We start from the raw sequence: 19,004 nt of genomic DNA on the forward strand, positions 1-19,004 counted from the left end.
CACTCTTGTCCTGTTAGACCTTAGTTAGAACGAGGGGAGATGGTCAGGACCAGCCAAAATGGACTAGCCAAGATGGCGACCTTCTACAAACTAGAACCCGGCAGCCCTTGCTCAAGGCTGCCATCTGCTGGAAAACTGCTGCAATCAACATGCAACTCTCCAAGGACTAGGACACGAAAGGCGCCCCCCCGAGTGCCTGAGGCCCGGGGCCCACCTTGCTGAGGACCAGCAGACGCTGCTTCTCTTTCTCGCTCGTGGCCAGGGAGGCAAACTGCTGCAGCTGGAGCGGTGTTGGGGGTGTGGTGATATCCAGGTAGTACTTGAAGGCCTGGAAGATGGTGCAGGGCGGGAGGCGGTGCTCGTCCGTCCAGTTACTGATCACTCCTGTGGAGGCAAGATGGGGGCGAGGGGTGGGTGGGGGCATAGAGGCTGAGCTCAGAGGGTGTGGCTCCAGGTCGGGGAGGGCTGCCCGGCTCCAGGGGCCCAGGATGGGGCCGGCTGAGCCAAGCAACCTCTCGGCTATACCAGGGGTCCCGGGGACTACGGGATCCCCTCCTGGTGCAGGGAACCTGCCCATTATCACTGGAGCAAACTAGTCCAAAAAATTAAAAAATAAACAAATATTACAATAGCATGAGACAGTCCCCTGGCATTCTAAGCGGTGAGCTGTCAACAGAGCATGAGATATGAATCTATTTTGGCTCCGCCTGTCCTCTCCTGGTGTCAGCCTCCTACCCCTCTGCATGCTGTTCTAGTGTTTACAATTAGAGACATGCTGAACTCTTACCTTGCACTTTCTATATGCCAAGTATTATTCTCAGCCCTTTAATTATTAACTCATTTAACTCTCACAACAATCCTAGGTGGTGGGTGCTGTTATTATCCCCCTTTGGCAGTTGACAAAAATGGAAGCACAGAGAGGTTAAGGAATTTGCCCAAGGTCACACAGCTCACAAGCATGAAGTCAGGCAGTGGTGCTCCAGACCTTGTTCTAATTACTATACAGTACTGCCTCTGTGTACTTTTCAGTCAATATAACCCCAAAACACAAGCTTCTACTTCATCAGGGGCTCAACCTGAGCTAAAAGTACTGTTCCAACACAGAGGAAGAACTGGCTGGGCTGGATTTATTAAGAGAAGGTGTGCCTCTCAAAGTGGGGTCTTTCGAAGGGATTTTTCAATAGGGCTTTGACTTTGTATTATTTTCACATTCTGCCCTGGCTCCTTTGTCAAGGTGATACGTCACCGTATCACGGGCTGCCACGTAAGGTCCACAAAGTTCCTCATACCTGAGCCCTGAGCTCACTTTGTACCTGCGCCCACTGAGACGAAGCACTGAGCCCCATTTGCCATAGAAAGTTCTTCACTAGGAAGGTCAAGGACGGTCACTGAAACAGGTTGGAACTTGATCTAATGAGGTCAGAAATGTGGTTCAATCCCTAGCGGGCCACCGAGCTTCATATGGTGTCACTGGACTCTAAGAGGAGGAGGGGGTCAGACTTCAGCTGCTTTCTACACAGTGGGCAGTGGGTGGTGGGTGGTGGTCAAGAAGGAAGGATGAGTGGGCACTACTAAGATCAGTTTCTAGCTGATGAAGGAAGGGAGAAGCCCCCCTCCCCTAATGATGAACCATCGATGTCCTGGCCTCATGGACATTGACGGAGCCCATTGGGCTAAGGTTGTTCGGTCATGAGAAAGGGGGAGTCTTCAGTCTCAGAAGCTGGAGGCGACAGAGACCCGCTCGCCTACCTGGATTGGTGATGGGGAAGAACGGGTCTCCACTTTCCTAGCCTCCCATGGCCTCTGGAACTCCCTGGAGCAGGGAAGGGCCCTAGGGAGCCGCCAGCGGGGGGGCGCCCGGCCCAGCCATAGTTACCCAAAGCTGTGTTCCGCTCCTCCAGGAGCTCCACTTTGACCAGCTGGTTGACAGGGGGTGCGTCCTCCAGCCGCTCGATCAGGACGTTCACGAGGTCCTCGTGGTTGCCGGGGAAGACGCCCAGGTGGTCCCCGGGCTGGTACTGCAGCTCCTGATTCCCATTGGTGTGGAGACGCACAAAGATGGTTGATCGGCTGGAGGGAAGGGCGGGGAACAATCGGATAAGGGCCACCTGCTCGCGTCCCCTTTCCCTGCTCCCTTGTCTGTCCTTATGGCTGCAACTTCCCTCCTTCCATTCTTGTTAGGGCCCATGCCAGCCAGACATCTGCCCCCATCATTCCATACCGTGGCTTTCAGCAAGCTCACTCAGGAGCTCCCCACGGCTAATCCAACAGCCAGTTCCCAGTGCTCATCTTGGTCATTGAAGCGGCACTGGACATGGCCACTCACTTCCTCCTTCTCAACTCCATTCTCTTAGATCCTAGCACGCCAGGCTCTCCTGGTCCTCTCTCTGGCTGCTCCTGATCAGTTTCCTTTGCTGGTTCCTTCTCAGCTCCCCTAACTCTAGACATTGGAGCACCCCAGGGTTCAGTCTTCAGACCTCTTTGCTTTTCCATCTTCCTGCTCCTGCCTTTTTTTTCTCCATAGCACTTACCATCCTCTGACCTCCTGCAGAGTTGACTTCATTATCTGGCTTGGCATCTGTCCCCCTGCCCTTCCCCCAGCCCCCAGGACAACTTAAACTCTAGACGGCAGAGAATTTGTCTGTTCTGTCCACGGCTCTCTTCCTGGCACCTAGGACAGTACACGGCACATAGTAGGTACTCAGAAACATTTGTTGATTGAAAGAATCTCAGACTCCCAGGATTAACCACCTGCCAGAACAGCTCTGTTCCCAGTACCAATTGGGGCTCTCTCAGGAGCCACTATCCCATTGGAGCCACAGGCAGTGGTGTCCCCAAGCGGTGAAATTCCATCTCTCCTAGGAACCCCAAGCTCCACCCCTGTTTGCAACAGTGGAGTGGGGGTCCTCAAATTGTCATGGAAAAGGGAAAAGGACTTGGTCTCAAGCTCGGGTTCTTGTTATACACAAATCCACTGAGATGATAAAATCAAGAGATCTAAGGAGAAAACCCAGAGAGAAACTGGTTTCTACCTGCTGGGTCATGCCCTTCCACATTGAGTTTTGTATTTCAGGTGCAGGAGACCTATGCTAAGTGAATGGCCTCCAGAATAACTTCCCAGACTATGATTATTCTGGTTCTTTAAAAAGTTTTAGTACAGATATACTGCATTTCACACAACACCTGAAATCTCGGGGATCGATCACACTTTGGTAAATCAAATCCTCTGTACTCTTTGAGTTACGTTTGCATTTCTGATCTGCCTTTCCTTCCCTGCCACCTGGTTTTCAGTTCATTTAGATCCTTGATACGAAACACGAAGTTTCCACATTCTCCGTGGGACGTGAATCAAACTTGAATAGACCCATGGGACTCGCTATTTAAAGGAGTTTTTCGGCATAACCAGGAGCCCTTTTGTGCTGCAAATAGCCACCATCATTAAAAGTAGTTGCGCTGGCACATTCATTTTTTGGGGGTGTCAAGCATTTTCTTGAAGCAAGGTGCCCCTGTCCTGAGAATGGTGGGGAACTGGTGGCTGAAACTGTGAATGGTGGTGTTAGGGTCTGGGGTCCCCCTCTCCTTCCCTGGGCAGGTTTTGCCGTCTCTGGGACACCGATCTTGTCGACCACACGGACTTGCATGACTCATGCTGCTCTGAGCTCACATCAGCCTTTCGGTTCCTGGAGAGTCAAGGAGGAAACCCGCGGAGGCCGACGGCCAGCAGGGGGCGCTGTGGGGCCGCTCATGTGGGAGCCGCCGGAGCGAACCCCAGGCAGCCTTGAAAGGCCCCGCAAATCAATTCCCACTTTCTCCCGGATCATCACGATTTCTTTCAGAAGTATATTTGCCTCCGTTCTTTTGGCGGGTACAAAATAGAAACGCGGAGGACCCGAACTTGCTGAGCTGGCTCACGCTCGCAGCCACTTCCTCCCAGTCCTCGTGGACGTGGCAGAAGGTGGTCAGGCAGATAAGGGGCAGGCACGGGGATGCAGCTGGCAGGGGAGCTAGAAGGGGGCCCGGGCTCTGCCCGTGCTGGCAATTCAACCAAGGGGACTTCGCAAGCCGCCCACCAGGCATGGCTTGGTGAGAACCCAGCACTGAATGGCCGGGTGGCCCCGGGGCACTGTGATGGGCCGCTCCTGGAACGTCCCCAGGAGGAGGCGATCCCTGGGGGGCAGCGCTAGCCTGGAGACCAATTGTCTTCAACCTCGGTTCTGCTGGGGGTTTCTAAGTATAGGATTTTTTTTTTTTTTTTTAAGCTTGGAACACATACGGGCCATTGAGAAGAATCAGGGGAGGAGAAAGGGCAGAAGTCGGAAGGCAGCAGCCACCTGTGCCCTCTCGACCCCTCGGCCAGAGTATCCGCTGTGTGTGGTGTATTTACATCCACATACAGGAGCATCTCGCACACACACACACGTGTGTGCACACGCACTTGGCAGTGGTTCAATGACAGCTTCACAGATGGAAGAACAGTCTGCCGATGTCCAGCATTAAATGGAAAAACAATAGTTGATGTTCATTCGTCAACGGAAAGAGTGAACATTGTCCCCTGTGAGCAGTTTGAGTCAATAAGTTTCATGCATTCAACAGATTTCTTTTTTTTTGGTTTTGAGGAAGATTAGGCCTCAGCTAACTACTGCCAGTCCTCCTCTTTTTGCTGTGGAAGCCTGGCCCTGAGCTAACATCCGTGCCCATCTTCCTCTACTTTATAGGTGGGACTCCTACCACAGCATGGCGTGCCAAGTGGTGCCATGTCCACACCCGGGATCCGAACCAGCGAACCCCGGGCCGCCAAGAAGCGGAACGTGTGAACTTAACCGCTGCACCACTGGGCCGGCCCCAACAAATTTCTATTGAGTGTCAGACACTGTTCTAGGCACTGGGGAGAGAGTGATGGATAAAGACAACAAAGCGCTCTGTTCTCATTGAGAAGTATCCTAAAATGCTCTCAGATGGGGTTGGTGATGTGGATGGGTGGGCGGTGATGGGCTAAGTGACCATCAGACGGGATGGTCAAGGAGGCCTCTCGGGTGATTTGACATCTGAGTAGAGACCAGAACAATGAGAAGGAGTGGACATGCAAAGATCTAGGGGAAGAGTGTTCTAGAAAGAGGGAGCTGCATGTGGAAAGGCCCTGAGGTAAGAAAAAGTGTGGTATGTTCAAGGAAGGGAAAGACGCTTGGTGTGTTTGGAGAATGGTCAGCGCAGGGTGGGTGGTGGGAAAAGGAGGTCAGAGAGCTGGGCGGAGGCTAGATCACGAGGGCCTCGTCATGACCTGCCATGGCAAGGAATTTGGAGGTTTCCCCAGGCCCAGTGGGAAGCCACTGGAGGGTGTGAAGCTGTGGAGTAATAGGCTTCAATTTACATTTTTAAAAGATGACTCTCGCTGCTGTTTGGAAAATGGATCTTTGAGAGAAAAGCCAGAGAACAAGGGGAGACGAGCTAGGCGTCTGCTGCAGCCACGCAGACCACACGATCCTGACTTTGCTCAAGGCGGCAGCCTTAGATCTGAGATGTGGTTGAAAGACAAGGCCCACCACGCCAGCTGAGAGCGATGTGCAGGGGGAGGGAGCCGGAGGAGGCAAGGAGGATGCCTGAGTTTCTGGCTTCCGGCAAATGTCCATGTTGAGATGGCGAAGGCTGGAGAGACGAGTTTTATCCAGGGGAGACCTTACTCCCTTGTAAGGCCCCCCGCTCTCCAAGACACCCGGTGCTCGGGCCCATCCTGCATCTTTGCTTCTGCCGGTCTCCCTTGCTGCAAGTCCTGCTCTGTCTCATTGCCCCTCTGAAGCCTAGCCTGCATCCTCCCTCCTGCTTCTGGCTTCCGGGACTCACACTCCACACCCCACCCCCCCGAGGGCTCCATTACACTCTCTTCTGTATTGTTGGCTAATTGGTGTACGTAGAAAATTTATTTCCTGGCCAGGCAGTAACAGTGATCACTTTTCTCTTTAGATTTGCCAGGATCACCCTCAAAAAGCTGTTTACTTCTTAAGCATTTTGCTTGCAATTAAGGGTCTCTGGGGCGGGGGAGGGCGTTGAGTTGTGTTATCTTGCTTATGGCTTCCTGCCCGACTTTGGCCTTCAGCGGGGGAAACGGGAGACAGTCTTGCTTTTTCATGCCATTCTCCTCTTTTTTTTTTTAAAAAAAAACAGCAATAAACCTTATAAAGCTGGAAATGGCAGCAAGCCTGAGAATAGGTAGTGCTATGGAGCATGCTTTTATTTATTTACTTTTTTTGAGGAAGACTGGCCCTGAGCTAACATCCATGCCCATTTTCCTCTACTTTATATGTGAGATGCCTGCCACGGCATGGCTTGATAAGTGGTGCATAGGTCCACACCTGGGATCCGAACCGGCGAACCCCCGGCCACTGAGGTGGAACTTTCAAACTTAATCCCTGCGCCACCAGGCCAGCCCCTAGAGCATGCTTTTAAAGAGGTCAACACCTAGACACAATTTGATCCTTTTTGTGTTAGTCCATAACTGATTTTAATACCATCTTCCAGTTCCTAACCTTGCTCAGATAGTCCCTTGTAAGTCATTCAGCATAGGGCCAGCTGCCCTTTCCAGAAGTGGGGGGGGGGGGAGAGTTATTCTGGGAACTTGGACCAACCCAGCCTTAAAACATTTGCAAATTATCTTGCTTTTTATCAAGTATAGCTTAAGGAGTAATTTTTGTGATCTGATCTTTCACAGTTTGTTGCTGAAAGAAATTTCCAGTGAATTCTTAGTCTTTCCTCTTCCAACACTACTTAAGTTGTACCATTCCACAGGACAGAAGTGGGAAGAGAGATGTGTTTTTCACATCCACTGTCCCTCTATATCAGAGGTGGTTATGCTCTGAATATGGCATTTAATCATTCAGAGGGATTCATTTTCCAATCCAGTTCTTTAATGTTTGAGGATCTAGCAGAGAACATGAAAGCTCTGGGGCTCCGTCCTGTTGATCATTTTATCAAAGGTTTGAAGTCCACGTGGAAAGCATGCATATCAATTCTGCAGGTGTATGAAGCTGGGATGCATAAGGAACAGTGATGGGAACGTATGAAATACTAGTTGCTTTGTGTACATCATCTTTAATACTTACAGCAGGCTTGCAATGCTGTGGAAGCCACACGTATAGTCATTTGGCATGCTGACTTTGGTGTCAGAGAATCGGGTCAGTGTGACCTTGAAAAAGTCACTTGTATTTTCTAATGGTCCCTTCTCACATTAAAAATGTGGACGATAATGGTGCCTACTTCCTGGGCTGGTCAGAAATTATGGGTGATCCTGCACTGAGAAGACTCAAAATGGCGCTCGGAACACAGAAAGCACTAGATCAATGTGAGCAATCTTTATAGCCACCATTCTCATTTTAGGTAAGGAGATAGGGGCTTAGAGTACCCAAGTGGCTTGCCCGAGGTCACACAGCTGGTGCATGGCAGAGCTGGGGTCAGAGCCCAGGGCTGTCCAGCTCGAGAGCCCACTCTTTGTACTATGCCATGCAAAGAATCAAGATTTCAAAAGATCTTCACGGGCTGTAAACGCAAAGTGAAAAAGATTCTGTTCCACAGGGATCGATGCAAAGACTTTCATTAATGCTAAAAAAAATTACTTATCCAGGCAGGGGGATGGACAGACCCGGCTGGACCATTCTGAGAAGACTTGATGTCTAACAGCAGCAAGGACATGAGCTTAATGGGAGAGCGACCTGCCTGTCAGAGCAGCTCCTGCGATCGCGGGCAGCATCAGCGTGTCCTGTACGGATCGGGGATGGTAATAATAGCCTCAGTGCGCTCAGCGGCAATCACAGGACCTCCACTGCACTGTGACCAGGTCTGAGAATGACACTTCCAGCAGGACAGCCTGTGTCCTTTTACTAAAGCACAAGGCTTGGGAAACCAGGTCCGAGGAAGGATGATTGGAAGGAACCCAGGAGAGACTGGTCAAGGTCATTGGCTATTTGCATGTCTCTCATTAGGAAGAACTGAATTTCTTTTGGGTGGCAATGGAGAGTGTAACTAGGATCAAAATGAAGTGCTAGGAAGAGATGCTTTGGCCATAAGCAATAGTAAGATCATTTCTAGCAATTAGGACTTCAAAACACAGAGTGGGCTGTTTTGTGAGGCAACAAGCTTCCTGTCATTCCAAAGGAATTTAAGCAGAGTCTGGGTAGCCATTTTGCAGCTCTCCATTGAATAAATAATTATCCACAAGGAGGAAACGCCTGGACTAAGTGATTTCTGACTAAGATGCTATGGCATGATGAACATTAGCCGTTCAACAAGGGTGTGGTCTACGTTAAGGATTCTTTGCAAAACCTTTCTCTTTCCTCTTTCCACAATGATCATCACGCTCTCCTTTTCCCATCTCTCTGGGTCAGAGCTTGGCAAAGAGAAAGCAGAAAACCCAGACGCTACAAAGCAGCAAGGGGGGCTTGATGACACTTGGAATGGTCTGGAATTAGGGAGCCAGTCCTCGGAGTCAACAAGGGCTCCTCCCTCATCGTGGGGGGCACCTGGAGCAGAGGTGAGTAGCGCGATGCTCCTACCTGGATTTAGGACTCTGAAGGTTTTGGCGGCTGAGGAGTCGAGCGGCTGAGACCCGCTTTTTGTGGACATTGGATAGACCTACGGGGAGAAAAACGACAGTCTTCCTGAGATGGGTTAAACAGCTGTCAATAAAAAGTCTCCAGCTTCTATGGACCCTCTACGCACACTTCCAGTGTCCTCTGGAGTGAGGGGAAGAAGTAAAGAAAAGAGGTCAGGCAGGCAGTGGATGGGGTGGGTGGGGTAGTTGTGGCTAATGCAGAACAAAAAGCAAATCTGCTTGAACTGAGTTGAGAAGAGGATGGTTCGAGGTAACATGCATACTGGTGGAGAGAGAAGCTTCAAGCACATGTTTTCCTGAGTAGGGGGCAGGAGCAGCGTATTCATTTTGGGAGGACGGCACTAAAGGGGGAGCGGGCAATGAACCCCACCTTCTCTAAGTGCCTTTCAGAAGCGAGAGCACCTGTCTTTTCCCCATTGCCATGAATGCCTCCCTGGGAGGGTGGTGGGAGGTACCTTGTGTGAGTTCCGGAGCTTCAGCCACATAGGTGAGGCGGAACTTGTTCCTCTTCCAGCTGCGGTCATTGCTGATGAGGGAGTTGTTTGCCTTCTCAATGTTGACATCGTCTCCCACGCAGAACACATCGCAGGCCGCCTGTGGCACACACTGGCTTTCAGTGATCTCTTTCAGCCCAGAGGGACTCTTCCCCAACAACTCCAAGTCATGGCATATATCTCTCCATCCATCCACCCATCCTTCTATCCATCCCTCCATCCCCCTACCTACCCACCCACCCTTCCTTTCATCCATCCATCCAGTTACCCATTCACCCATCCATCCATCCATTCACCCATCCTTTCATCCATTCCTTCATCCCCCTACCTACCCATCCACCCTTCCTTCCTTCCTTCCATCCGTTCATCTATCCATCCATCCATCCACCCACCCATTCATCCATCCATCCACCTAGCCATCCATCCATCCATCCACCCATTCATCCATCCATCCACCTATCCGTCCATCCATCCACCTGCCCATTCATCCATCCATCTATCTATCCATCCATCCATCCATCCAACCACCCATCCATCCATCCACCCACCGATTCACCCACCATCCATCCCTCCACCCACCCTTGCTTCTGTCCATCTACCCATCCCTCCATCTCCCTACCTACCTACCCACCCACCCTTCCTTCTGTCCTTCCATCCATCCATCCATCCACTCATTCACCCAGCCATCTACCTACCCATCCATTCATCCATCCACCCACCTCCCTACAACCCAATCATCCATCAATCCATCCACTAATCCATCCTATATGTTTTGAGTGTCTTTGATGTGCTGGACATAGCACATTTACTATTGACTTTAGGATGTAACCTCTATTTAATATGTAACTCTATTATGTCATTTGTTCCTAAAACCAACATGTGTAGAGGCTGAACATTAAACAGGAAAGTAAACACCTTGGCATTTCCGATCCATCTTCCTCTAAAGATTTAAAAAATTATACTAAATGCAGAATACACTGAATGTTTGAATACCAGCATATAAATTTTTCTTTTTCTTTTTGACAAGTTCATAAGTTCTCCAACTTTAGTGACCCTAAGAATTACTGTTTGGACTTCAGGTTTCTTGAGATAAAGCCATGGATAGATAATTCAAAGGTTTTCAAGGGTTGCTTTTACCAATTTTTGGCCTCGTGTTGATTTTCGGACAATCCAAATGTCTATCAACTGATGAATGGTGAACAAAATTTAGTATCTACACCCAATGGCATATTATTTGGCCACCAAAAGCAATGAAGTACTGAGATGTGCTACGATGGGGATGAACCTTGCAAACAGTATGCTAAAGAGAAAGAAGCCAGTTACAAAAGACCACATATTATATGATTCCTTTCATATGAAATGTCCAGAACAGGCAAACCTATAGAGCCAGAAAGTAGATTAGTGGTTGTCAGGGCTGGGGGTGGCGTGAGAGGATGGGGGCGATAGCTAAAGTGTTCATGGCTTGTAACAGGTCCGGCTTCTGGGGTGTTTGGAGTTTGCTGATAGAACCACACAATTATCTCAAGGCATGAGAAAGCCATGTTATCTCGACTCTCCTTGTCTACTGACACAGCCTCCCCACATAGATATCCTTACAGGTCAGGCGCCTCAGTTTCCCCTTTTGCTCTCTACCTGCATTTGCGTGCAGAGTGAAGTGTCAGCTGAGTGACAGGAGGTTGCATAGTCCCCTTTCTCCTGGGGCCGCTGATGAGAATACATCCCAGGGCCCAGACAGGAGCAGGGAAAGGGGGTGGGTCCACTCTCCTTGCCTTTTTGTGTGTCCAGGATGGCCAACTGAATCATGTCCCACATGCAGAGAGAAGGCCGCTATTTATTTACTCTCTTGTGACCTCATATCTAGAATAGCGTGTTGGACAGGATGTTCTAACGTGACGGAAATGTTCTATGCTGTAATATGGTAATTACCAGTCACTTGTGGCTACTGAGCACATGCAATGTGGCTAGTGCAGCCAAGGAATGGAATTTTTAATTCTAGCTAATTTATATATAAAATTAATACATAATTAAAATATAACATATATTTATATAGTTATATTCTCTCTCTATATTATTTTATATATGTACAGTCTTATGTATATATACAGAGAGAGAATTCATGTAACATAAAATTCCCCACTTAAAAATATACAATTCAGTGGTTTTTAGCATATTTACAAGGTTGTGCAACCATCACCACTATCCGGTTTCAGAACATTTTTGTCACCCCAAAGAAACCCTCTACCCCTTAGCAGTCACTCCCATTTTCCACTCCCTTGAACTGCTAGCAGTCACTAATCTGCTTCCTGTCTCTCTGCATTTGCCTCTTCTGGACATTTCACATAAATGGAGTCATACACTATGTGGTCTTTTGTGACTGGCTTCTTTCACTTGGCACCATGTCTTCAAGGTTCATCCACGTTGTAGCATGTGTCAGCACTCCATTCCTTTTTAATGGCTGAATAATATTCCATTGTACAGACACACTACATGTATTTATCCATGCATGATATTTAATGTTAATTAGTTTAAATTTAAATTTAAGTAGCCACATGTGGCTAGTGGCTGCTGGATGAAGATCCAGCACAAGAGGAATCAGCTTGTCAAAGTAGACAAATTGGTGAGATCTGAGTTCCAGGTCGTGGCATGGCCTCCCGGTTTGGTATCACCAACTCTGTGTTTTTTGTCTACTTGTCTGCCAAATGTGAGTGACGGAGGGATTCCTTCCAGCCCTGAAATTCCAAGACTCCGTAATTTTGTATAGACTAACTCCTTACCCATAATGCAGGAGTTTGGATTCTAGGTAGAAAACGTGTGTTTTAAGACCACCCAAAATCATCTGAGTTGTTTAAAGCTGTACCCTGGCTGGAGAAATGTGGGAAGTCCCGGGAATTCCCCCAAGTTTCTTCTACTTCTGATGGCTTAGGCACTTTGTCTCTGGGGGTCTTGCGGGGCACGACTTCTCCTCCGGAGTCTCTGAGATCTGGGCAGATGGTTACCTTAAAGACCTTCTTGGCCCAGGTCCTGAAAGCTTCTTCCTGCCCACAGAGCTCGTCGCCTTCCCTCATCTTCAGGATCCTCTCTCCTCCCAGCTCTTCCAGGAGGGTGTCCACGGCGTGTCCAAAGGCGCAGAAGTGAGGGTAGGCCCGCGAGCCAAGGCCGAACACTGAGAACCTGCCGAGGAGACAACAGAAGTTCATGCCAGGGGACTGTGGGGCTGTGGGGGGTGTCAGGTGTTATGGACGGAACTATGCCCCCCCGTCCCATATATTTAAGTCCCAACCCCCAATGTGACTGTATTGAGAGATGGAGCCTTTAAGGCGGTAACTGAAGTTAAAGGAGGTCAGAAGGGTGGGGCCCTAATCCAATAGGACTGATGTCCTTGTAAGAAGAGGGGGAGACACCAGAGACGTTCTCTCCCTCCCGGCATGTGCAGAGGAAAGGCCGTCTGAGGACACGATGAGAAGGCAGCCATCTGCAGGCCAGAAGGAGAGGGCTCACCAGAAACCAATCCTACTGGCACCACGATCTTGAATTTCCAGCCTCCAGAACTGTGAGAAATAAAGTTCTGTGGTTGAAGCCACTCAGTCTGTGGTATTTTGTTATGGCCGCCCGAGCAGACTCATACATCTGGTATCTCCAGAGGGACTACGTTTAGCCCACGGAGGTCAGGCAATCCCAAGGTCCCACTGAGGAAGGCCATCTTTAAACCTGGGAGCCCCCGAGGCCTCTTGTCGCTTCCTTCTGGTCTCTGCTAGGTTTTACTGTCCTCAGGAAAAAATTCCCCATTGGTCCTAAGGAGGATAAGTTAGGGATGGCAATGACCTGGAACCATTGGCTGTTTCTTCCGTGTCCCTTTCTAAGCTGGACTCACTGGGGAAATGAGTCTACATTATCAAAAGGTTTGAATTCTACAAGTTTTATAATTCTAGCAAATGAGATTAGTTTTAAGTACAAAGATAATGAGAACTGTCACATAGAGGTCCTCAGGGACCTGTATTAACGAGAAGATCAGGAGGACTTGTCATTAACACATCAAATGTTGGTGTGTAAACAGGTTCTTCTAAAAGGGGGGGAAGATTTATAAATATGCTGGCTCCGCCCCTTGCCGTGTCCGTGAAATTAATTTGCTTCACAAACCCTCTTTGCACAGATACTGTCAAGAAAATGTTGGCGTTTGAAGCAGTGGGAGAGAAGTTGATAGGATTTTTCTCTGCGTGGAGGTGGGGCTGCTTTGACTGAAGTCTGGGAAGTGGAGGGCCATGTCCCAGGTGGACCTCTTGCTAATTCACAGTCCTACAGACATTTTGTGTCACACTTCTCGGGCTTGGTCCCGGCTGTGGGTCTTGACTTCATTGAAACTGGAGCGATGAGTTCACAAGTGGGACAAGAACACTCCACCCCACTTCTTTCCCAGGTCGGTATGTTCTGCTGTAGACTGTCACCTCAGACAAGCCAAGGTGTGGAGCTGTTTAACCATCCCATACAGAGGCTGCCTCTGCCCCTGAATCTCTTTTTAGGGATCATGGGGCCGAAGTGGTGACAGATTGAGATGGGGGGATGAGGGAAGGAGGTGGGGAAAGTTGGGAAGGGACTCTCTGTCACTGGAGAATGAACTTGAGATGGGTCCAGGTGTCTCACAGGTCAAATGAAGGTTAACATGGGTCAATACCACTCCTTTCAAATCCACAGTCATGCTTTCTCATTTCACTCTCCGCTTCTTTCCGGCCCTCCTTTCCCTGGGGCTCTGGAGCCTTTCCAAGGAAATGATGTGGGATTCAGCAGTGTTTCCCCATCACTCCTCCACCCATGATCTTCCTGGAACTGCATAGCTCACCCTTCCTGCAGGGGGTGGCCTGACTGGTAGAGAGAGCTGGTGCCGGAGGGGACTGGTCGGAGGGGTGCCAGGAAGGAGCACTTCTGCCCCAAGCCATCCCCCTCAGCCTTCGCCGAACACCGATCTGGAAACTCCCAGTACTAGTCAGGCCTTGTGGTCAAGGCCTCGTGCCCCAAAACTCCAGTATTCATGTTCATGACGTCTGCCATACTTGAATCCCACCATTACTGTTAGTTACTTGTTAGCACCATTTAACTTGCTTTTAATTTGTACTCACTGGTGCATCAAACCCACTTGTGTTCACTAACAGATGGCTCAGGTGATTAACTCATTAATATGCTTCCCGACGCACCGGAAGGCCCACACCACAGCCACCTCCCAGATGGACATTGCCATCGCATTCTTCACCTTACGACTTCAAAACTCCTACTTGAAACCTCCAAACCAGGAGTTGGCAAGCTTATTATTTATGGGGCCAGATAGTAAATATTTTTTGGCTTGTAGGCCAAGAAGCAAAATTGAAGTTATTATATAGATACCTATAGAACAAGAAAGAAAACAAATTCCTACACTTTTTTCATTGGCAAAATTAAACTATAACAATTATTATTTATTTATTTATTTTTTAAAGATTGGCACCTAAGCTAACAACTGTTGCCAATCTTTTTTTTTTTTTCTGCTTTTTCTCCCCAAATCCCCCCCAGTACACAGCTGCATATTTTAGTTGTGGGTCCTTCTAGTTGTGGCATGTGGGACGCAGCCTCAGCATGGCCTGACGAGCGGTGCCATGTCCACGCCCAGGATCCGAACCGGCGAAACCCTGGGCCGCTGCAGCGGAGCGTGCGAACTTAACCACTCGGCCACAGGGCCAGCCCCAAACTATAACAATTATTGAATACAATTTTTTAGTAATATATGTCTACTAGTGAGAAGAATGGAATTTTGGGGGGAGGATAACATTTTGCTTAATTGGGGTTTAAAGGTAACGTTTTCTAGCACCAAATGAATTGCAAGTGTTCATCAGTGAAAACCATCCTTAGCTCACGGGTTGTACAAAAATATACAGTGATCAGGCTGGATCTGGCCCACGGCTGTAGTTTGCCAACCCCTGTTTTAAGCCACGATAGATTTAGTAAGGGAAAAATGGGTCTGACTGTCAAACCACAGAACCGATGTTTCAATGTCAAGTCAAAAAATACACTGATGTCCAAACTCAGAATGTACCACATCAAGGGTGAATCCCAATGTAAACTATGGACTCTGGGTGATAATAACGTGTCACTGTAGGTTCATCAGTTGGTCAAACGTACCACTGTGGTGGGGGATGCTAATGGTGGAGGAGGCTGTTTGTGTGTGTTGGGGGGTCAGGGGTATACGGGAAATCTCTGTACCTTCCCCTCTATTTTGCTGTGAGCCTAAAACTGCCTTAAAAAAATGGGTCTATTAAAAAGTGTGCTGATGGACATAACACTTCAATATCTAGGAACCCTCTGATCTGTACTGTCTGTTAAGCATTGTCCTGAGCAGGTGTGGAGGAGGTTCGGTTAGTGAAGGTCTGAGAGGTTCGTGGCCAGGCCTGGACACTGCCTACATCAGCCTCATCTTGACCAGTATCTGTGAAACCAAGGGTTTGACATCCAGTCTTGTTTCCCTCCAAATACCCACTAAATTGAATGCACAATGGTTGAAATACAAAATATCTGCCCATGGACTACCTAAAATTATCTCTTGGTATGTGACCACGCTCTGGAAAACATGGGGTTAGATCAGTTTTTTGCAAATCTGAGTGCACGTTGGAATCAACTGGGGAGACTGAGAAAAAAGATCAGTGCTTGGGCCCAATTCTACACCAATTACATCAGAATCTCTGGATATGGGGCTTGGTTCTTAGTACGTTGCAAACATCTCCAACTGATTTTGATGAGCATCCAGGGTTGAGAACCACTGGGTCATGGCAAGGTGTTTCCAGAAGCTTCTATTAAGTGTAAAACATATCACTTGGGAAGGGCAGCTCATTGAGCAATTTCTAGGGATTAACATTCTTCGGCACAAATGAGGGACTGATGATGGGGTGAAACACAGGTGATGGGGCTCTGAGGAAGTGGGTATAGGAAGAGTCAGGTGAAGCCAGGGTGGAGCTGGGTGTTCCAGGGATGAATGGAATGGATGGGAGACCCCCTAACGAAGAGCCCACTTTGCAGCTATGTCCACTTCCCCAAGAGCCTTCATCTTCCCCGATGCCCTGGGACCCTTGCTCACCTCACATTCGCCAGGGGCCCGGTACTCTCAAAGTTGTCTCTGAGGTCTGGCCCATCGCCTGATGATTTGCGGGAGTCGGAATAGGAGGAAACACTGTTGAATCGGACCTTGTAGCTCCTGGCAAAACGAAAGAGAGTCTGTGAGCTCTGGCTTGGAGCCCCGACCTGAAGTCAACATCCTCATGGATCTTCAAATTATCAGTCCTGTTTCTGGCACCTTCTCTTGCATGTTGAGTGAAACCATAACACTCCTATGGCCTCTTCTGGAACATATCAACATACCCTCGCCCACCACAATGATACAGCTAGCCACCTGTGCTTGGCGCTATCTGACCACACTCGACTCAGGAAACTTGAGAACCAGTCAAAAGGATTTAATCAGCAAGAAGTCAGGAATAGAACAGACCATCAGACCAGAGTTCCTGGCTTCCCCAATTTTAAAGTGCACAAGAATCAGCCTGTTAAAATGCAGGTTCAGCAGGTCTGGTGCAGGCCCGAGAGTCTGCATTTCTAACAAACTCCCAGGAGATGCTGAAGCTGCGGGCCCCCAGACCTCACTTTGAGTAGCCAGGAACTAGACTTGTGCTGTCCAGTATGGTAGCCCTCGGCTACGTGTGGCTATTTAAATTTAAAGCTAAATCAACTCAACTTAAATGCAATGAAAAATTCTGGTCCGCACTTGCACTGGCCTCATGTCAAGTGCTCAATAGCCACGTGTGGCTAGTGGCTGTCGCATCGGATGGCACAGACACAGAATATTTACATCATCATAGAAGGTTTTCTTGCATGGTGTTGAACAACCCGTTTAACACTCTCTTCCCATAAAGCTGTGGTCCTTAGACATCTGAAGGGTCTGTCACATCTCACATTTCAAGTAAAGATGAAAAAAGTTCAGCATTGGCACATGGCATGAAAAGAGATTGGATTTCTTATTAAATTGTTTAGAAGGGGAAAGAAGATGTCATTGGACTCAGACCTCAGCATGAGAGACTCAGGAGATTTGAGAATAAAACAAAAATCCGCTTTCCAAGTTTTCCTCTGAAAGCGGTAAGTTTTATTCTCAGAAAAGGCAAAAACAAAACATAAAACCAAAACCAAATCCCCAAGACCAAAAAAAGAAAAACCTCCAAACCAAAAAGACACCCCTCCCCCCACAAACAAAACACAAAAACTCAACACACAAATCTGAGTGCAACAGACAAAAAAAGAAATTGCGCGTTCTGGCAGCAGAGTTTCTAAGCTGGATGTTCTTCAAAGTTTTCGCTCCAGCATCAGGAGAGTTCTAAATATACGTAAGTGTATTTTCTGCCCTAAAATAGTCGCACATTGAGTCACTTCTCCAAATAAGTCAGGCAACATATCAGGGGGTGGCTGTGTTCTTAGTGTGGGAGGGATGGTTGCTGGTTGTGAGATAAAAATACCAGCACATGTATTTGTATGAGGTTTTTCCAAATGCTTCGTTGTTATCCTTTGGTCCACACAACAGCTCCCAGAGGTGGTCAGGGCAGAGATAGTTTCTCCCCATTTGGCAGATGAGAAAGACTGAGGCTCAGAGGGGTCGAGCGGCTTGCTCAAGCTTGCTTCGTGAGTTAGTGGCACAGCCTGGATTAGAACTCAGGTCTCTTTGAGACCCAGATGTGGCCTTGGATGCTCCGGCATTGGGCATGCGGGCACACATATGCACACACAGCTACACACAAACACAGGGCATACCCATGCATGTGCACACACGCTCTACCTGCGCTGGCTGTCACGGGCTGCAGCCAGACCATGGACTTCTGTGTCACCTCGGGGGAGGGGAGGCCCTTTACGGGGAAAGAAACGCAAGGGTTCCGGGTACCTAGAGGGGAGAATGGATGGTGCCCTATCTCTCCCTGAAGGAGGGGTGAGGGGGAGCCAGCTGGAGACCACCAGGATGAGTGGGAAGGAGAGGGGCAGGGAGAGTGAGCACTAAGAAGCTGGCACTGGGCACAGAACAAGGGCTGCCCACAAGGGACTCAGCTATGGTGCATCTCCTGGATGTGGAGTGTATGTGAGTTTGGCAACACGTTCTTGGCTAAAAGAAAACCAAGAGGGATTGTCTGTGTAACACCTCATCCAAACACCAGCCAGCTTTGGCACTGGATGCTCGACTTAAGACACGGGGCTCTGCTCCACGCTGGAGGAGACGCTGCGCTGGCCTCATTGACAGGCAGCTCAGTATGCATGCGCCATATGTTCTCTACTTTATGGGGGCTTTAAGGGCTTTTCAAGGGTAATTCTGATTACAGGTGTTTGTCATCTTACAAAACATCTTTAGGAGCCAACCCCGTGTTAGATGTAATTTCACCATGAACATCTTTGGACTGCAGGCATTTTTCGTCTAACGAGGTATCTTTTGGACTCAACTCTACATAAGCTGCAACTCCGCCATGAGCATCAAATGGAAAAGTTCTACAGAAACAAGTTCATTTCACCAACTTTGAATGTATGTTTCCAAAGGGGGAGGAGATAATAAGAGCTGATATTTACACAGAGCTCTTCATTTTTCCCAAGACGCTTCCATCTATTTTCTAATTTTCTTCTCACAAATTAGAAAGTTCAGGCAGGTATAATAAGCCCTATTTGGTGGAAAAAGAAAGTGAGGCACATGGCTGTAAGGCGACCAGACCAAGACCTCCTAGTCATCAAAATGTGGGCCGCAGACACCCACCGGCTAAAATAGGTCACAAATGGACCTTAGGTCGGTCACAACTGCCATCCAGAACTCAAATGTGAATACTAGGTGCCAAAAGACAACTTTCAGTTACTCCCATGGGATGTCCTGTGACACTGGAGGG

At 48.6% G+C, this 19,004-nt stretch overlaps 1 protein-coding gene across 4 annotated transcripts in view; it reads right to left on the bottom strand.

The window, feature by feature from the left end:
• The window catches only part of NOS1 (nitric oxide synthase 1), a 172,870-nt gene that overhangs the window by 15,362 nt on the left and 138,504 nt on the right, over positions 1-19,004 (bottom strand). For 3 of the 4 annotated variants that reach the window (XM_014854713.3, XM_070516147.1, XM_070516149.1), the window contains exons 17-23: positions 17,924-18,025; positions 16,187-16,303; positions 12,090-12,264; positions 9,055-9,193; positions 8,541-8,619; positions 1,877-2,070; positions 215-384 (exon numbers count right to left, since the gene is read on the bottom strand). In XM_014854713.3, coding sequence (XP_014710199.3) covers positions 215-384; positions 1,877-2,070; positions 8,541-8,619; positions 9,055-9,193; positions 12,090-12,264; positions 16,187-16,303; positions 17,924-18,025 — 976 coding nt within the window. The remainder of the gene's footprint in view (positions 1-214; positions 385-1,876; positions 2,071-8,540; positions 8,620-9,054; positions 9,194-12,089; positions 12,265-16,186; positions 16,304-17,923; positions 18,026-19,004) is intronic. The other variant, XM_070516150.1, reaches the window with a different exon arrangement.

Source organism: Equus asinus, chromosome 8 (genome assembly GCF_041296235.1).
Source record: "Equus asinus isolate D_3611 breed Donkey chromosome 8, EquAss-T2T_v2, whole genome shotgun sequence".
NCBI lineage: Eukaryota > Metazoa > Chordata > Mammalia > Perissodactyla > Equidae > Equus > Equus asinus.